Source organism: Canis lupus, chromosome 13 (assembly GCF_003254725.2).
Source record: "Canis lupus dingo isolate Sandy chromosome 13, ASM325472v2, whole genome shotgun sequence".
Taxonomy (NCBI): domain Eukaryota; kingdom Metazoa; phylum Chordata; class Mammalia; order Carnivora; family Canidae; genus Canis; species Canis lupus.
The window spans coordinates 60,380,855-60,399,586 of record NC_064255.1 but is presented as its reverse complement, the minus strand read 5'-3'; the positions used below and the strand labels follow the sequence as shown (position 1 = coordinate 60,399,586).

Here is an 18,732-nt window from a genome sequence, read left to right as displayed (position 1 = left end):
GGAGTTCCATATAATACTAAAACCAAAAATAAAATAAAGACCATAAAACAGATGTCCTGATTTGCCCTAGGTGGTTTATACCCGCTATCAATATTCGTTTATCATTTATGATAACACTTTTCATTATCAAAAGTGTCCCAGTTTGGAAATTAATTTGATGGCTACCCCATCAACGATCAGTTAATAGAGAGGAAAGAATGTGACCCTGGGTTGGATTTCTGTATGGGATTCTAGCATCAGCTGGAAGTGCACAGCCAGGGCACCACGACCCAGCTCAGTGGGCAGGACATTGAAAAAGGTATGTCTGGTTGTCTATTTTGTTTGGAAGGAGAGATGGCCTGAGATACAGATTTATACTGACTCAGTGTCAGTACCAGATTGGTCAGCTGGTTTGGGACTTAAAAAGGATAAAATTGGAAAATCTGTAATAAGAAGGTCTAGAAGGGAGCCTGTCTGCATAGGACATGCTATGAAGATATTTTTTTCTCATGTGAATGCCCGATAGAGGGAAACCATGGTGAAGGAATTCTAAATAATTAAGATGGCTCTTCCTGTGGGTGACATTTGCCTCTTTCCCTGGCCACCTTGGTGTTTGCTCACTGGACCAGTATTTGAGGTAGTCGTCATGGTGGCAAGGAGAGAGGTTATTCAAGGGCTCAACAGCACAGTAACCCCCCTTGTCAAAGTTGATCTACCAGTTAACACTGTTCATTAACACTCCCAGGCTGCCAGTAGGGGAGCCACCTCTGAGCCCTTGCTAGGACAACACTCACCAGGGAAGCCAGCATATGTGATCTCACAAACACATGCTTTGAACTGTAAAGAAGAAGCCAAAAGGCAGTGTGTGGAGGGTAAACGGGAGAGCCCAATTCACCAGGTCATGGGAACAATTCCGTTCTCTTCCCATTGCCGCTGTTTTGCTGGATTCTCTTTATAAAAAGGATCAGTAGGAAAAGGAGAAAACTGCTGGGACTCAGTGATTTTCTCTGAGGACTTTACATCATAAAGTTTCCACAACAACCTTGGGAGGTGGGTTGGGTTGTAGCTCTACTATAGAAATGAAAAACAGGATCAGAGAGATTAAGTCTCACTTCCAAAGGCTCACAGATCAAGGTTGAACCTAGATCTGTCATTTACCAGACCGCACAGTAGGAGACTGGCTTGCTAAGGTGGGTCTCAATGGGCATCTGCTGGCTACTGTGGAATTCATTTTCCTACCCTTGCACTTCTGTCAGAGCTGCTACAGGACATACACTGAATTTTAATTTCCTACAGGTCTCCTTTGGCTCTAGCCTCAGAGTGGAGGCGAGCAGAGCTCTGCCTGAAAAGAGGCAGACAATAGGGAGTAGCTCTATGTTCCTGCTAAGACTCCTGAAGTACCCAAGGTCTGGAGGCATCAGAGCTCCTTTCCTGGGCTGCATCCCCCGAATCTCCACGGTGGATGGAGGGGAGTCTGAGTTCCATTGAGTCTAAGACCTGGTTAGGCAACTGGGGAGGAGGTGGACAGAATGGGGCAGAAGGCTACTTTCCACAGATGACCAGACCTGGTCTCAGAACCTCTTAATATGGTGAACAATTCTGACTGACACATACCTAGCTTTGGTGACAAATAACAACCACTTTCTGGTTCCTTTTTTTGCCACAGTGTAGTTCACAGGAATGAGCTAATTCTCATGTGGCACCCACTTGACTCTTCTTGGGTTTCTTACTCTTGGAGGCCTTGCTCTGCAAATGCTTTCAATACTGTTCTGAGAAAACTCATCTGATTGCTCCCAGGCCCTCCGGTGCCCCGTAGGCTGGGTGAAGTGACTCTTCTGTGGCCTCAGGGGCACTCTGGGCTTGGCATTTTCATAGCACTTTTCACATGTACTGTGGGTTTGGGAGTATCTATTTTGCAGTGCTGTTGTGAGATAATATATGTAAAGTACTTGAGTTGGCCCAAAGTGGCTGTTTTTATAAAACAAATCGTGGCTGGCTGTCTACTTATCAAAAGTCCCCATTGTAAGCTCTGAGGGAAGGGACTGTGTCCCTGTTGCCTAGCCAGTGCCAAGGACATTGGTAGAGACTCCATAAACTTTCCATGAAAGAATGAACAAATTAAATAAAATGGGCTAAAGAGTAGGAAGGGTAGGGAATGAGTATGCCTTTCTTAACTATTTGAATATATGTAAATAATAAACATATAATTCCTGATATTTTCAATGAGAAAAATTCTTTATTTAAAATAGGCTAAGTGTTTTTAGTAGATTAAATAAAATATTCTACAAATGAGAATTTTAAATCCAATATACCAAACTCAGTAATACCAGTCAGGGATTGCTCATCAATCCCTGTTTCATAATGTTTGAATGATATATCTCATCATTCTTAGAATATGTGCCTTTGCTTAGGGAAACATTTCCAAAGCAATGTCACATTTCTTGGATATAGCAGTATCATGCTAGTTAGAGAAATTCCATAAGCCTAGGATAGCTGAGAGACAGTGATTTTCCAATGCAGAGGCCCTTAGACTTGCTCTGATGTTATTAATAGTATTTCTAAATCACAGAGACGGTCGACACATTTTATTTCAAAAAGAGAATGAAAGCAAGAAGGGGACCTACACTATTTCTAGCCACTTGTATTTATTAATATATGCTTAGCATTTTTAATGCCTTTGGTGCAGAAGGATAGGAAGTGTGTTAGCAAAAAGATATACTATGGGGACAAAGCTGGGGAGCCTGTGCATACAGAAGGTAGCTGATAATCTTAAGGTTCTCAGGGCTCTTGGAAATGCCACCCGTCATGCATAATCTGGGGCTGCTGGGCCTTGTTTTCTGGCATCAATGTTTGCTGAGTGTCTGGGATCACTGTGGTATCCGTGGGCGTTTCTTCCAGGGGTGTGGTCACATCAGCACCGTAGGTCTCATAAATATCAGCTAATTCAGGGGTCATCAGTGGGTCAGCGTCTGCCGGGGTGACCCTGGGGGGTCCCCCGCTCTGCCCTGCAGGGCCTCTTGCCAGGCTGGGATCATTGTCCTTTGGATGAGCAAGAAGCCCTCCTAGGGCACCAGGTGCTAGCTCGGTAAGGAGAGCCGGGTTTTCTGGATTGGCTGGGTTGACATCGGGCATGGGGGAGCCTTGTGCCCCTCCTTCTCCCTTCTCAGGGCCTTTGGTCCCCGCGACTGGGGAGTCAAATTCCAGAGTAAAGTCCCCGCCCATGCCTGGATTGTGGGGCATCCCTCCAAGGTTAGGCCTCATGCCTCCAAATCCTGGGAACATGGCTCCATAGGCCATGGGGCTTCCTCTGCCTCCCTGGAAAAAAAAACCATTGACCAAAGATAGGGTTATCACATATTATTAAGTATACCATGCAATCAGAATTGGTCAGATTCACCAAGAAATCATAAAAAACTGATAGGGAACAATTGGTTGGCCGATAGCTTTGTGTAAGCACGTTTCTTACTAAACTGGCTTTGACATAAAGGAGAAGATGCTGACTTCTCTGGATGCTCACTTCTGTGAAAGACAGATGGAGACCCTTTGCCATGTCTGGCTGACAACGTAGGAATGTCAGAAGTGGGGACACAGGGCAGAACAAAGGCTATGGGCAAAGGTAGTTTGAATTATATTTAAGAAAACAATAAGTAGCCAAAATAGGCAATACCATCCTAAAAAAAAACAAACAAAAACAGATCCCATGGCTGAGTTTGTTGAGGGTTATTTTTAGAGAATTATGTCAACATCATTTCTCAAATGAATGAAGCCTCACATAACACTTCCTCTCTCTTTCTTTCTTTCTTTCTTTCTTTCTTTCTTTCTTTCTTTCTTTCTTTCTTTCTTCTTTCTTTCTTTCTTTTCTTTCTTTCTTTCTTTCTTTTGGAACATGTGTAAGAAAAAGAAGCTTGATTTCTTTTTTTTTTTTTTTTTTTAAGAAGCTTGATTTCTCTGGAAGAATGGAAATATTTTCTTCCTGTAGACAGAATTGTAGAATTGTTCATGTTTCCTTTTCCTGCCTTTGCTGTTAAAAATGTCCAACCCAGTATCTTGGGCTATTTACAGAGATTGTGCAGTTTTGTAACTTGCATATTTGTAATTTCATTTAATTAATGAATCTTTTACACTTTTAACTCATTTTAAATTATATCTTCAATTTTTTGGTTACATTTATTGTGAGATTTTCATAAGCAAGATCTTTTGAGCAAGAGGCAGAGTATAAATATATTCATTAAAATGTTAAGATGATAATTAACACTTTCTTGAATTTTCAGCCAGTTGTGTTGGTGGTACGTGGATGCAATATTCTTTTCTCCTACCTTTCCTTAGCTCTACTCTCTCAATCTCCCCTCCTCACATCATCTCCTCAAGGGATGAACTATGAACCCCTGGGCTGAGCTAACTGCCTCTCCCCTTTTCCTCTCTCATAGCTCTGTTGCTCATTATCATATAATTTTAACACTATCTGCCTTTGTATCTATCTTTTCCATTGATAAGACAGTAAACTTATCAAAAAACGGAAATCTTGTCTAATTTATCTTGCCTCTGTAGTGTCTTTCTATGCAGCTAGTTCTCAGAAGGCACTCAAGAATGTTGGGATGCGAGTTTTCTTTCAGTGATACGTAATGTCACACTGGTTTGATGCATGCAATATTGCAATAGTGTTGTATGGTGACAGATGGTTACCCTTGTGGTAAGCACAACATAATATATAAACTTGCTCATTTTCTTTTTCTTTTTGATATCTCAATTTTGAGGTCAAAATTATTTGCAACACTGTTGAATTTGTTGTTTTGAGGGGTTAATTGTTCTAGAAGAAGTGGGAACTCTGTACTAATCACATGTATCTTTTTTGGTTTGAAGCATTTGCTATTCAAATGATAATGGCTTTTCAAGAGAGGTTTTTCTTCTGCTCATATTCAAGAAATGGAACAAAATCCTATGTTCTAGAATGGTCACTCTCAGAAATGACTATGGGAAACATGGGGAAGTCTTTGCACTTTGTGGAAGAATGAAGTTTTTGGTTTTGCAATAGAATCATCTGAGTTCTGTGCAATGTATTCAATGACTTTCATGGCCAATGCTTCTTGCAGCAAGTCATCTGTGACTGTTCTCCCAGGACCACTATTTTAGGAAAAGTTGGAAGACATTACTCACAGCCATTTCTTCTGAGCTCATGATGCCAAGTCTGCCAGGAGCGTTCTGTTCAAAAAGGAACAGTGCATCTTATTACAGAAGATTCCTATCATCCTATTAGCTACTCAAGACAATGCTAAAAGTCACTTAGTTTTTCCTAAAGCCTTAATATTAATGCTGTGCCCAGAATCAGAATAAAGTAGAGAGATGAGTCATTAGTGAGTAAATGTAGCCAATTTGGATAATCCAGAAAGAAAATGTACCTTTTTAAAAAATGTCGTTGTGTGTGTGTGTGTGTGTGCCCGCGTCTGGCCAGAGTTATTCAAATAGAAAGTGTGCTTCCTTGCTATTTCAGTCACCAATTTAGGCATTCAGAGAATATGAACTCTTTTGTGTGAGGCCTAGATTTTATAACTTTAGCTCTTAAGATAACATTTAATTTAAAATGATACTTTCTGTAGGATACAGACTTACCAATTGATTTGCTCCATAGGACATGTAAAATATTCCCGGATAAAGCTAAATATAAATACGACAATCATTATTTTCCAAAAAAAAAAATTTAAGTAAATTGTAGGTAGAAACATATTTTTAAAAACTTACCGGAGATGGTTTATTTTGTGGCATTGGTCCCCGAGATATCAAACGAGCTATTTGGAACACCTGGAAGTGGTTGAAAATAGAATTAGTAATTCATTTTTGCAATAACATAGGCAAACCTCTCATAACAGCCATTTCTAAGAGTTATAGGAAATGCCTTTTCAGGTGGATTAGAATAACAAATAAGTATTTGATATTTAAGAAAACAAAAGAAACCATTAAACTTCATTATTCATGGATAAATGGGGCAATGAAAGTTTTTCACTCTTTTTTCTTAAGTATAGATATTTCTCCCAAGAAAGTATCTCACTGAAATCTATACTTACTGATGGACCTTGTGGTTCAGCAAAATCCATTCCTGGTAGCTGCATTACAGATAAACATTAAAATTACTAAACCATAAAAATAGAACTGGGCACACTCCTTCCTTATTTATGACTAGGATAAAACAATTTAAAATGAGTTTCCTCATTTTAAACTCATTTAGTTTTTCAGTTTCATTTAGTCTTGAGCAATACACCCAAGAGATAACAATTACCTTTCACTGGCTTGTCTCAAATGCACGGGCAGGGAGATGAGGCATGTTTACCTCGAACTTGCTTGGTTTCGCAGAGTAGGAAGTAATTAGTTTTGGAATCAGAGCATGCCAGGTTTATTTGAGTCCTGACTCTATCACTCTACTTTTTCTTAATACCAGCAAAATTTATAACCTGTTGAAGTCTTTATAACCTGTCTTCTTTTTAAAAAGGATGATGATATCTATCTTTTTAGGAATGTGATCAGGATGATATGGTGTAATGTTAAATGCCTGTAACATACTGGTTAAATGGTACCTTCCTTTTCTTCCACTGCTCTTTTCTTTACATTATTACATGATTGTCTTCTCTCCATCAGACAGAGAAATAATAATCCAAAATACTACATGCAGTGCTGTGGGCTCAATCGCTCTTCTCAATCCAGCACTGAAAAAGATCTTGATAGGAAGCCATGGACTTCTCTGGACTGTCCTATTTCCTCTGAAAGCTTTCATCTTTTTGCAACTAAGAAACTAAATTTTACAGGCACAGGATTTTTAGAATCCATGCCTTAGCTCTGATGGCAAAGGACAGGAATGGATATTTATATTCTACTCCCAGACATGTCAACTCTGAAAACATATTTGTATTGTCATATATTAGCCTGAGAGTTCTGATTATTTAAATGTGCTCTGCAAATCAGTTTTCCTTCATTGAGTTAGTGGGTAACACCAATTTGACTTGAGAGACTTACCTCCGCCTTCGGTGGCTTATCTGATGGTGCCACCTGCTGTTCAAGCATTGGCCCCTCTGTTTGCTGCAAGGGCGGTTGTCCTTGGTAAACTGGAGGCTGAGTTCCCCTCTTCTGGGCGGTGTCCTGGATGTCAGTTACAATAGCAGACTGGAGGAAGGGTTTCTGTCCTGGCTGTTGAGGCTGCAGGGATGGCTGCGATGGGAGAGGTGGGGGATGCACAGGCAAAGAATATTCATACTGCAGAGAAATTTGAAAGGAGTGTCAGGAAGCCATAGCTCACTGAACTATGGTCTCTAGAGCAAAAGGACTTGAGGAACTTTCTACTCTCAAGAGAGTCTGAGGGAATTGTCTTGAAGTTGTAGGAAGCACCAATTTATGTAATTTATTACACCAATAACAGTCAGTGTTATTTGGGGCAGTCTGGTGTGTCTCCCTTACTTCCTTTGGGACTATCTGTGCTCAAGAATATGGAAAGCTATTGGACTTCTTGATAGAATGGTCATTTCCTCCCCTGAGTTTCCTTGGATATGTCTATTTTACCACTCTCATTGGATTACAATACTTTGTTATATATCTTTGCCCCCAGTCCACTGACAAATGTCTTATTTGTCTTTATAGCCCTAGGACTTAACATGGTTCCTAACCAGTGCCTGGCACGTGACAAAAAATATATTTTTTGGAGTTAATGAAAGGGGAAAGATCATTAAGTAAAATACTAATCAAATTCCTGCATTGTGGAGCCCATTTTGGAAACAATCAAGTGGAGAAACAGTCACTTTTTACATAATTTATTGTCCCACTAAATGTGGCTTGGTGAGTAATGCTACTTGTCGTGGAAGGCCACCTGGAATCAAAGATTCCTGTTAAAACAACCATGTTTATTTGCTCCTTTTTGAAATTAAGTGTGGTAAATGGCTCCCTGTTATTTTTAAGTCATTTTCAAGCTCCTCAACGTGGTATGGAAGTCTCACAATAATCTGGCTCTGCTTTGCCTCTTCAACTACTGTGCATCTCTAAACTCCTGTGGCTTTTATTTTCTATACCTCACAATGTAGTACCTTGCAACATGTTGTCTTATCATATCTCCCAATCAGAACCTTGGAACTGTTATTGAATAATTGAATGTTTTCACTTTCACTCCCAACCTACCAATTGACTTATGCATTTATTAGACAACTAATAAATAATGGTTAACTGATTGGTGTATTTGTTGATTGTTGTAGGGTTCAAGATATTTTGGCCAGGGCTTTGGCATCATTTTAAACATGCCTTTGAAAAATTATTTTGGGAATCCTGACCAAAATGAGGATTGTTCAGGGCATAGTCTGTTTCCATCTTGAAGGTACTTTACCTATTGCTATTGCTCGTGTCATTAACATAAGTCTCATTTTTGGAGACCATATCTTCCTATGTGAAATGAATATATAAATAGGTCAAAAGTTTGAACTACTTTATTTTAAATTTTCCTAAGTACTAAAAACAATGATAAGTTTTGATTGGTTAATATTTGGATAATTTTTTGTTCATTATTATTATTGGTCTGTAGCTAGTTTATGACAATTTAGAGAAGGCAAATAGGGGAATAGTTTTAAGCTTGGAGTTTCAAGCACATTGATACAATTAACTTACCTGTTGAGTTTCATGTTCCCTTGGTCTCATCCATGGGAAAGAAGAATGCGGTGGGAGGAGACCATGCATCCACAAAGAATTAAATGATTTTCCAAAACCAAATCTTGAATACTAAAGACATGCAGGGGAAAAAAAGCATGCTTATATTTCAGTATTGGCTTAGTTTTCATGTTCTAAATATCCATAGAAAGTGTAGAGATAGCAAAAGTAAGTGTGACATTGGTGAATTTAATATCGATGGCTAAATACTTTCTTCCAACACTTACTTTCCATTCTGAGTCAACTGGAATATTCCCATAAACCTACTTGAGATTTAGCTTTTTAAGCTCTCATATTTTGGGCCGTTTAATAAAATTGATGGTACAAAATAGGATTTTTTTTTTTTTTTTTTTTTTTTTTACTCAAGAAAATTCAATATTGCTTTACCTACCATCCCATCCCAGGATCTTATTTTGTTTTAGGTTATTTCAATTATTCATTTTTTTCTTCCAATATTTGGGATAATGTCTATTCACTACGTATGTTATGAATTTTTATGTTGCTATTAATATCACTACCATCACCACCATTAATTCTTGCAATAAGAAATATTTGAAACTATGGTTACCTGAGAAAGCATGTTTAATCCCTGCAAACTTCCCAACTGTCTCATTGTCTGTTAAAAGAAAAAAAAGTGTGTTAATGTTTGCCCCAAATATTCCTTTTCTGTATGATACAACTGTTTTCTCAACATATGGTATTATTAGCACAAAGTTTGTGGTGTGTCAGTTTGAATAAAAATAAGCACAAATCATTACTGAAAAGTGGAAATGTTAAATGTGGTTGTGCCATTGTTGTTATTGCTACTAAGTTAGTGAACTTGATTTATTAATCATTAATCAAATTAGGAGGTCACATTGAAACATTGGAAAATAGCTCATGCAATGAAACTGAAATTTGATTGTGAGAATATTATTTCATTGACTCTCCCTCCACCCTAACTTAACTTACTTTGCCTTTTATAAATCTAGCAGCCAAACAGGGAAACAAAACAAAACAAGACAAGACAAGACAATATAAACCTTACCTCCTTTCCAAATAAAAAAGGCCTCAAAATAATGAATATAAAAAACATTGGGGAAAATGATGGAATCTGCATAAGTGGTCAAGAATGCTGCCAATTCAACAAAAAGTCAATTTCAATTTTATGGGAAGAGGTTTAGAGTGCTTTGAGTTGATTTTAATCTAGAAAGTGAGAAAAAAATAACTCAATGAAATTAGCTTCCATTTGAAATCAGCTGCTAGCCTATGTAAGTATTGATTCCCCTACATTGTCATGATATAAACAACACTTTGCAAGGTCTTATGAAAAATTTATAATCTCATGAATATCTTTCTACTCATAACTCAATATTTTCTATTCACATGGTCGAATATTTCTATTGTGCTGAGATTTTCTAAACAGTGTTATTAGTTATGAGAACTGCAGGAAGAGAGACACAAGGTATGAAACAGGTACCACAGAACAAAGCTAATGTTATTTACAGTAGTTCTTATAAACAACTACATTTTGTAAGGTAAATTTTCTTCATGGGAACATTGTCATATAAGATACTATAAGGTGATAGAATTAGATATAAACCATTTGTGGCTTCAGAACAATATGTTTTAATTAATTAATTATAATTAGTAATTATATTATGTAAATATAATTCATATTAGGTATTCAATATAAGTATTGATCTGATTCACACACAGATGACATTCTAAAGACTAAAATATCTGAGAGTTTAAACTTGCAGTAAAATGATAAGATGAGGCTCTAATAAATGTCATAACATTTCTCTGGTGCTTCTCTAGAATGCCCCTGACTTCTGGCTGGGAAAACAGAACCAGCCCCTGGTATTTCTCTCTTACTAGGTCCATATAAATGTAAAAATTATATGTAAATACTCTGACAGTACCTACCTCCAGGCTTAAACTAGCCATGCCTGGTGTCCCAGGTTGCTGAGGAAACACCTAGAAGGAAATAAGAATAATTCTGAGATCTCTGGTAGAACTTCCTTAAATGTACACTGGAAATAAAAAGCTACCCAGGGCATAAAGACCAGCTGAAGGCTTTTGACATGAGCTTTTAAGCAGAAGAAAGAAGAATTTAAATTAATTGGGGAATTAACATCGTATGTAATAATTTTGCTTCCACATGAACCATCTACCTGTTGTATCTTAATGCAGAGAAATTTGATTTCGTTGGAGGTTACATCAAAAACAAGAAGTAAAATCAAGCTACAAAATAGAAAACCAAGAGTACTTTGTATCCTAAAAATCATCCCATGGAGAAGCTAAAGGGACAAACTTAACCTCAATTTTCTTGTGCTTTTGGCAAACCTACATGCTTCTGATTAATGGAATGTGGCATGGGATCATGGCATTCAGCAAAACCAAATGCAAAACCTTACTTGCCATCTAGTCAGGGGGCTTCAACAAATCCTCTGTCATCTTTTGTGAAAGATTATTTTATGTATAAGCTTATTGCTCTATGTTTATATTTTTTGGATCGTATTCAAAAGATTTTATTTATTTATTCATAGAGACACAGAGAGAGAATGAGAGGCAGAGACACAGGCAGAGGGAGAAGCAGGCTCCTTGCCTGGAGCCTGATGTGGGACTCGATCCAAGGTCTCCAGGATCACGCCCTGGGCTGCAGGCGGCGCTAAACCACTGCGCCACCGGGATTGCCCCTATATATATATATATATATATATATATATATTTAAAGATTTATTTATCTATTTATACAGAGTGAGAGCGAGCAAGAGAGAGAGGCAGAGGGAGAAGCAGGCTCCATGCAGGAAGCCCAACATGGGACTCGATCCTGGGTCCCCAGGATCAGGCCCTGGGTTGAAGGTGGTGCTAAACCGTGGAGCCACCTGGGCTGCCCCAAGATATATATATATATTATACCCCCCGCCCTCCTCCCCTTTCACCACCCCTAGTTCGTTTCCCAGAGTTAGGAGTCTTCATGTTCTTCCTCCCTTTCTGATATTTCCCACCCATTTCGTCTCCCTTCCCTTCTATTCCCTTTCACTATTATTTATATTCCCCAAATGAATGAGACCATATAATGTTTGTCCTTCTCCGATTGACTTATTTCACTCAGCATAATACCCTCCAGTTCCATCCACACTGAAGCAGATGGGGGTATTTGTCATTTCTAATGGCTGAGGAATATTCCATTGTATATATTGACCACATCTTCTTTATCCATTCATCCAAGATATATATTTTTAAAAATAAAAAACATTCTAGCATCAAGTATTCCTGTGCTTGATGTGTTCATCTAAAAGTTGTCAAAAATACAGTTATACTTAAACTAGGTTTTTAAAGTTAAGATATTTTTCTTTCTAAAGCAATCCTTATTAATGGCACAAATACCAGTAGAAAAACATGAAGAATGGAAGAATAAGAATTAGAGTACGTTTTGAGGGTCTCTGGTTCTTTGGAAATCCTTACTATTGGGGTCACTGGTTCTTAATGCCTTCCTTCCTTCATTTATATCACAAATATTGGAGTGTCCACTAAATATATTGGGACTATTTATTTTTTATGAGTAAGAAGCTCAGGAACAGTTTCCTGAGTATGTTATCTACCCTCTACTTTCTGCTTTTTTATACGGGTAAAATCTCACCCTCTGAATCATGGTGCAAATTTTTCCAAATAATTCAGTTTTAGAAATGGATAGCTGGAAAGGAATTATAAATGTGTAGCAAATACTCCAAGCAGAGGAAAAGATTAGTTGTGTAGACATGAAGAGTGAAGGGTGTGTGTGTGTGTGTGGGGGGGCAGTCAGCAAGTTGTTCAGCATTTGAGGAAACTGTGAGATTAAAACCTTCTTTCCTGCCACTGGCCAGTACACAAATAGGGTATCTTGGACACATCCACCTCCAGGACAAAGTACACTTTGCTTTCCATTTGCTCCAAGTCCTCATCTAAACAATATTTACTAAATTCTTTATAGATCTTGGAAACTAGCCCTTTCTCTGATACGTCATTTGCAAATATCTTCTCCCATTCTGTAGGTTGTCTTTGAGTTTTGTCGACTGTATCTTTTGCTGGGTGTTATTCTATATGTTGGCAAATTGAACACCAATAAAAAATAAATTTATAAAAAAATAAACAATATTTACATGAATGTAAATGGACAGAGGATACATTTCCAACAAAGAAGTAAAAGGAGAAGAACATTTAATTTGACGAGCAGTCAGGTGGCAATCCTAAGCAATTGTATTCCTCAGGGTGGACCTGACTGACACAGGCGTGGACTAGCATAGGTTCCAAGAGTGTCAAAGTATTAGACAGATAGTGGATGGCTGAGGCTAAGCTAGGGTGGCCACTTCAGTTTTTCTTTCACTTGAAGTTTATGTTGAGTAATGGAATAGAACTCTTCTTATTTGTAGAATTGAGATTTTTATCCTTGTAATCAGTTTCCTCCCCCTCCTCCGAAACATTTAACTTTAAAAAACCCAAGTAAGCTAAACTTTTTTTCTCAGGGAAGTATTTTAAGGTTTGTTTGGGTCTAAACTATGAGTTCCTCTAGACAAGAGACCATGTCATATTTACCTTCATGCCCCCAATGCCCAGCACATCGCTGGATACGTGGCAGGTGCTAAGGCATATTTGCCAAATGCACATAGCAGCTGAATAAAATCTTCATGGAAACAGAAACATAGCTTATTGGCTGGAGTACAGTATTTTGAGGATTGTAGTCATCTGAGATCATATCAATATGTGATACAGTGAACCGTGTAGGCCTATAACATAGAATTAGCCCCATTGCCATGGCATGTTTTGATTTAAGAAACTTCAGCTCTCAGCCACATAATCTCTTCTGATCAGGCAAATCTGTTGGTTAGTTACTGTCTTCAAATGGAATTACTTAGCTCTGTTTTATAACCATCATAACTTGGCTAAATATTCTTCTTAAAATGAAGAAAATGTACTTAACCTTTGTGGAGAAACTTCTCTATTTCAATTACATAAAGGTCACAAGTAGTTGATAATAAAATTGTGTCATGATGTTGTGGAGGCCACGTAAGTCCTTTATCCTTGAATGATGGAATAAGGCTGCAAAATTGCCTTTGGAATACTTTAATATCTTTTTGAATAGAAAAGTTATATATTTGGCTTGTTGCTTTTGGATAGTAAGACTGATTTCTGGATGACTATTACGTTTGACTCAGTAGGAAGTCTACCGCGGGATCAATTCAAAATGAGTCCATGCATGGACTTCAGCCTATATCCTTCAGTATTGTTCAGTATCCAACAATATCTCTTTTAGGGTACAATCTACAAAACTCTGACTTACCGGCACTGCAGAACTCATTTTCAGGAGACATAAGATCAGTACTAGGTCCTTCATCTTGAAAAGTGGGATCTGAAACAGAATTAGGTTGGAGAATTAAATAAGATCAATTTTTATTTCAGAACAGCCAGAAGACAATATTTCAAATGAGCCACATCTCTGTTCTTGCAAACGATCAGTTTCAAAGAGCAAAAACAAAACACAACTAAATGTTTCAAAACAACTTATTTGTATTTACTAGTTTTTGGAATGAATTGACAATTAAAAAACATCTAAGTACTTTTTTTTTTTTTTTCCAATGGAGCCACAACCTCTAAATGAACATGTAGGAACAACTTCTGTGCTGTGGTCTTTAAATGTTGTATTACGTTTTGTAAATGAACTATGAATTTGAAAATCCTTTCCAATATGTAAAAATTTGGTCTATTAAATATCATTCACATTACTTTCTCTCAGAGTAAATTTCTAAATGCATTTGAAATATAATACAACCAACAATTATTTTATAGCAAACCTTTATTTGCAGGTATATTGGAGTATATGATTCTAGGTTTCAGTTACCCAGATAAACATGCTCAAACCTACATTTTTAAAAATAAGAATGAACTGAATATTTTAATTGTCTTTGGTATTAGTGGGAAATATGTCTCAAAACTGAGTTTTCTTCTGTCTTTATATTTTAAATTTTTAAATTTTTTTAAAAAAGATTTTATGTACTTGAGAGAGAGAGAGAGAACAAGCAGGGGAGAGACAGAGGGAAAGGACGAGGCAGGCTCGTGGCTGAGCAGACAACTTGATGCAGGGCTTGATCCCAGAACCCAAGATCATGACCTGAGCCTAAGGCAGATGCTGAACCGACTGAGCCACTCAGGTGCCCCAAGTGTTCCTCTTTCTAAAATGAATTATCTCTTTAAGTTTATTCCATAACTTGAAAAGCCTCTTTACTCTTACATGAACAGAAATCTGACTAGTCAAGAGATTTGCTCATCTTTTAATACCTTTCTAAATTAGGTACTGTTACTAATAATCACAAATAATAATAAAAAAGTCTACAGATTAGTCTTCTTTTCTTTAGCTGGTAGGGTATTAGACATGTCTTCTCTGGAACATGCTAATGGTTTACAATAAAGTATTATTCAGCTTCTGGTGACAAATAAAAATCCTCTTTATAGAAGAAGATGCCTGGAGATAGAAAAAAAGAACGTATAGGAATCACATGGAAATCATAAAATCACATTTTACCTTCAATGCTGACATGCACTGTGTTCTCAGGGCCTGGTGATGCCAATCAAGACAGTTCTAAGAAAAGAAGATTAAATTTTTTTCTGGACTATGCCTAGGACTTGCTCTGTATCTCTCATTCAGAGAAGACCAGAAACCTTTATTTAAAGTGCCAATCCACCAATCAAAGTGAAGCAAAACGGGGAAAAAAAAATAAACTCTGCTCCTATAATTAGCCCACACCCTTTTATTGCATGCAAGGACGTTGGCCCTGTGGAGTCTCATTATTTTTAATTGTAAACCAACCCTTGTATTTATTCAGAGAACTCAATTTCAGGGAAGACAGTAAAGGAATAATGGACATAAGTTCTGAAGACAATCATTTTGGTGAGCTGAAGGAAATATATGTAAAATAGGTGTAAAATTAACCATGATCTGTTTTGTGCAGGTTTTTATCTGCAGATAAAGCTAGCCCAGTGCCGATATTCTCAAAATGTTCACCCTCATATTTGTTGCAGTAAAAGTATCTCCCCTCCCTTACCCTAAATACACATAGTCCAGAAAGAAACAAAAGATAATGTTCTGAGCTGAAAATATTAGATGGATAAAGAATATGTTATAATTTTTTCTTCAGAATTTCCTAGATAGTTTTACATCTGAAGATAATAGACTGGTGTTTAGCCAAGCTTTTGTAAGGGATTTTAAATTGGACCCGCTGAGAGGACCACTTCAGGTAAATCTTTAGTGCGTGTTCTCTGTGGGGAGAGGGATATAAATAAAAACATTCTCCATGAATCAATCAAGTCAACGGGCCTCATCTCACTCCTTAGATAGACCCACTTTTACACATTTAGGACCAAGCCAGGTTAGTCATATTTGTGTTACTTAAAAGGCTAACATCAACATGGATGAGTTTTCTCTCCATGAACGGATAAGAATGTCTTGGATATGGATTGAATTTTAAGTGCTTTTGTTATTTCTCTGTCCCTCCTTATCTTTCCAAAGATGTGATTTCAGATGTGGTGAGGATAAGAATTTAAGATTAGTTTCTTAAGAAGGGATGAGTCAGTATACTCTTTAGGGAAGTAGGGGTGTTGCCAATTACAGGGAACACCAAGGAAGCTGGTATTTTGGGAGAAAGATGTCTTCATACCTAAGTGTAGGCCTGACATCTTCAAATAATGTTATCTAAGAAATTGTCCCTGAAAGCTCCATTTCCTGTTGGTAACAGAATTATTTTTAGGATGCAAAGAAATAAGGAATATGAATATGTTTTGTAAATAGCAAAATGTTACTGAAATAAAAGTATTTTTTTTTACTCCAACTTCCCCATTTCTCTTAATTCCAGTTCTGGTGCTTCATCAAGTCCTTTAATCTCTCTAAGCCCTCATCTCTTCCTTCCTTCCTTCTTCATATAAGGATGATCATTTACTACTATAGGTTTGTTTTGAAGATTTGGTGAGATGATAAAGACACAGCAGGTGCCATGCAGTGGGTGCTCAATAAATAGCTGATTGTTCTTAGTATGAGAGAAGCCACATGAAACATGGCACCACAAAGACACTGTGTGTGTGTGTGTGTGTGTGTGTGTGTGTGTGTTAAAGGAGGAGAAGCAAAGGCAGTTAGGTCTATGAGCTCCAAGGAGAGTAGAGAAGGGACCTGATGGAAGGCATTTCCTCTGTATAGAGGTTGATGCTGAATCCATGGGATTAAGCTTCCTAGTTTTCGGTTAACTAGGGAAATGGAATATGTGTGTGTATGTCTTCTATAGTTTATGAGCATGACCATAAAGTGCTAATAATAATGTTTTGGTAGAATTCTTATAGTCTGCTTTCCTTTAAGCCAAGTATCTAATATACTACAAATGATGTTACTTTTACCTTTTAAAAATGACTTTTACAGTCAGTCCTGGATTACTGTCTTCCAGATGTTTACCTGCTAGTTTTTTCTCCTCCAATTTCCTGCATATCCAATTTAGCTTCCTAAAATATTGATTTTAGCGTTTCCCAGCTCCACTCAAAAACTTTCTAAAGATCCGTAAAGCTGTAAAGTTCACCCTCTATAACTAGACAGTCAAATTAACATTTCAATTCACATTTCCGATCTTATTTCCCATTTTACATGAGACTGTACATTGGTATAGTAATCATGACTGTTGTAACCAGTTCATTTTGCAGCTAGCAAATAGTTTTTTATTTTTGATTTATGTTGAGAAAGTTGACAAATATAAAATATAATCCTAATGCATTCTATGAAAAATATTTTAAGTACAAAGAAATTTGGAAATTAGAATTAACATATGAATGAGTGGCAGTGATTATAGACATTAAGGAAGTGCTGCAGCTGATGGAAGCTATGTTATACTGATCAATACCAGACGTTTATAAAGAAAAATGAGAGCACCAATTAAAAAAATGCTATGTCCAGTGTAGAGCAAAAACAAGAAAGCTCAGAATGACAAGATCTGAGATATATAAAGGGACATGTACTACAGAAAAAGTTACAAAGAGAAAGCCAGAGAAAGAAGATCCTATGGAAAATGTCAGTACAGTAGCTGCAGCACAGCTTTTAAACTCTTCTGTGACATTGATCATGTGACTTTGGGAGAGATACTCTACCTGAATATATATAGTATTCTCAAGTAATTATTTAATCTGTGAAATGTGGTCTACCATAGGATGGCATTAACTTAATTTATTTAAGACAAGCATACTAAGGAATGTAAGACAAGCAAACACTATCTGGTATGCAGAAAATATTCAACAATCATGAATTATTATTTGTTCTTGTTGAAAAAGAAACATATGCTGCAAATCTGTTTCATGTTGGATTGTGGGCCTTGGCTGTGACTATTTTAAGAATGATTTTGATTGCTAATGAGCATGTCAGTTGCATAAGACAAAACATGGACTTTGAATTTTGCTTTGTTCTCACACATGGTCATTTTCTTTTTTAAATTTAAATTTAAATTCAATTAATTAACATATATTATTAGTTTCAGAAGTAGAGTTCAGTGATTCATCAATCTTATGTAACACCCAGTGCTCATTACATCACATGTCCTCCTTAATGTCCCTCACCCAGTTACTCCATCCCCCCACCAGCCTCCCCTCCAGCAACCCTAACTTTGTTTCCTATGGTTAAGAGTCTCTTATGGTTTGTCTCCTTCTCTAATTTTGTCGTATTTTATCTCCCACCCCAATCTCATATGATCCTTTGTTTTGTTTCTTAAATTCCACACATGAGTGAGATTATGTAATTGTTTTTCTCTGACTGACTTATTTTGCTTGGCACAATACCCTCTAGTTCCTTCCAATGTCATTGCAGAGAGCAAGATTTCATTTTCTTGATGGTTAAGTAGTATTCTAGTGTATATCTACACCATGTCTTCTTTATAAATTCATCTGTCCATGGACATCTGGGCACTTTCCATAGTTTGGCTATTGTGGACATTGCTGCTATAAACTTTGACGTGCAGGTGCCCCTTTGGATCACTACATTTGTATCTTTGGGGTAAATACCTAGTGTAATTGCTGAGTTGCAGGGTAGCTCTATTTTCA

The 18,732-nt window shown here is 37.2% G+C and overlaps 1 protein-coding gene across 1 annotated transcript; it reads right to left on the bottom strand.

Annotated features, from left to right (window-relative positions):
- Positions 1-2,289: 2,289 nt before the first annotated feature.
- On the bottom strand, positions 2,290-15,208 carry AMBN (ameloblastin). Its single transcript, XM_025435781.3, has 11 exons — positions 15,194-15,208; positions 13,955-14,023; positions 10,558-10,608; positions 9,218-9,265; positions 8,611-8,721; positions 6,982-7,218; positions 6,039-6,077; positions 5,716-5,775; positions 5,587-5,631; positions 5,134-5,178; positions 2,290-3,294 (listed from the first exon to the last, which is right to left on the bottom strand). Exons 1-11 carry the CDS (start codon positions 15,206-15,208, stop codon positions 2,758-2,760), a joined length of 1,257 nt encoding a protein of 418 aa, XP_025291566.1. The 3' UTR covers positions 2,290-2,757.
- Positions 15,209-18,732: the final 3,524 nt, after the last annotated feature.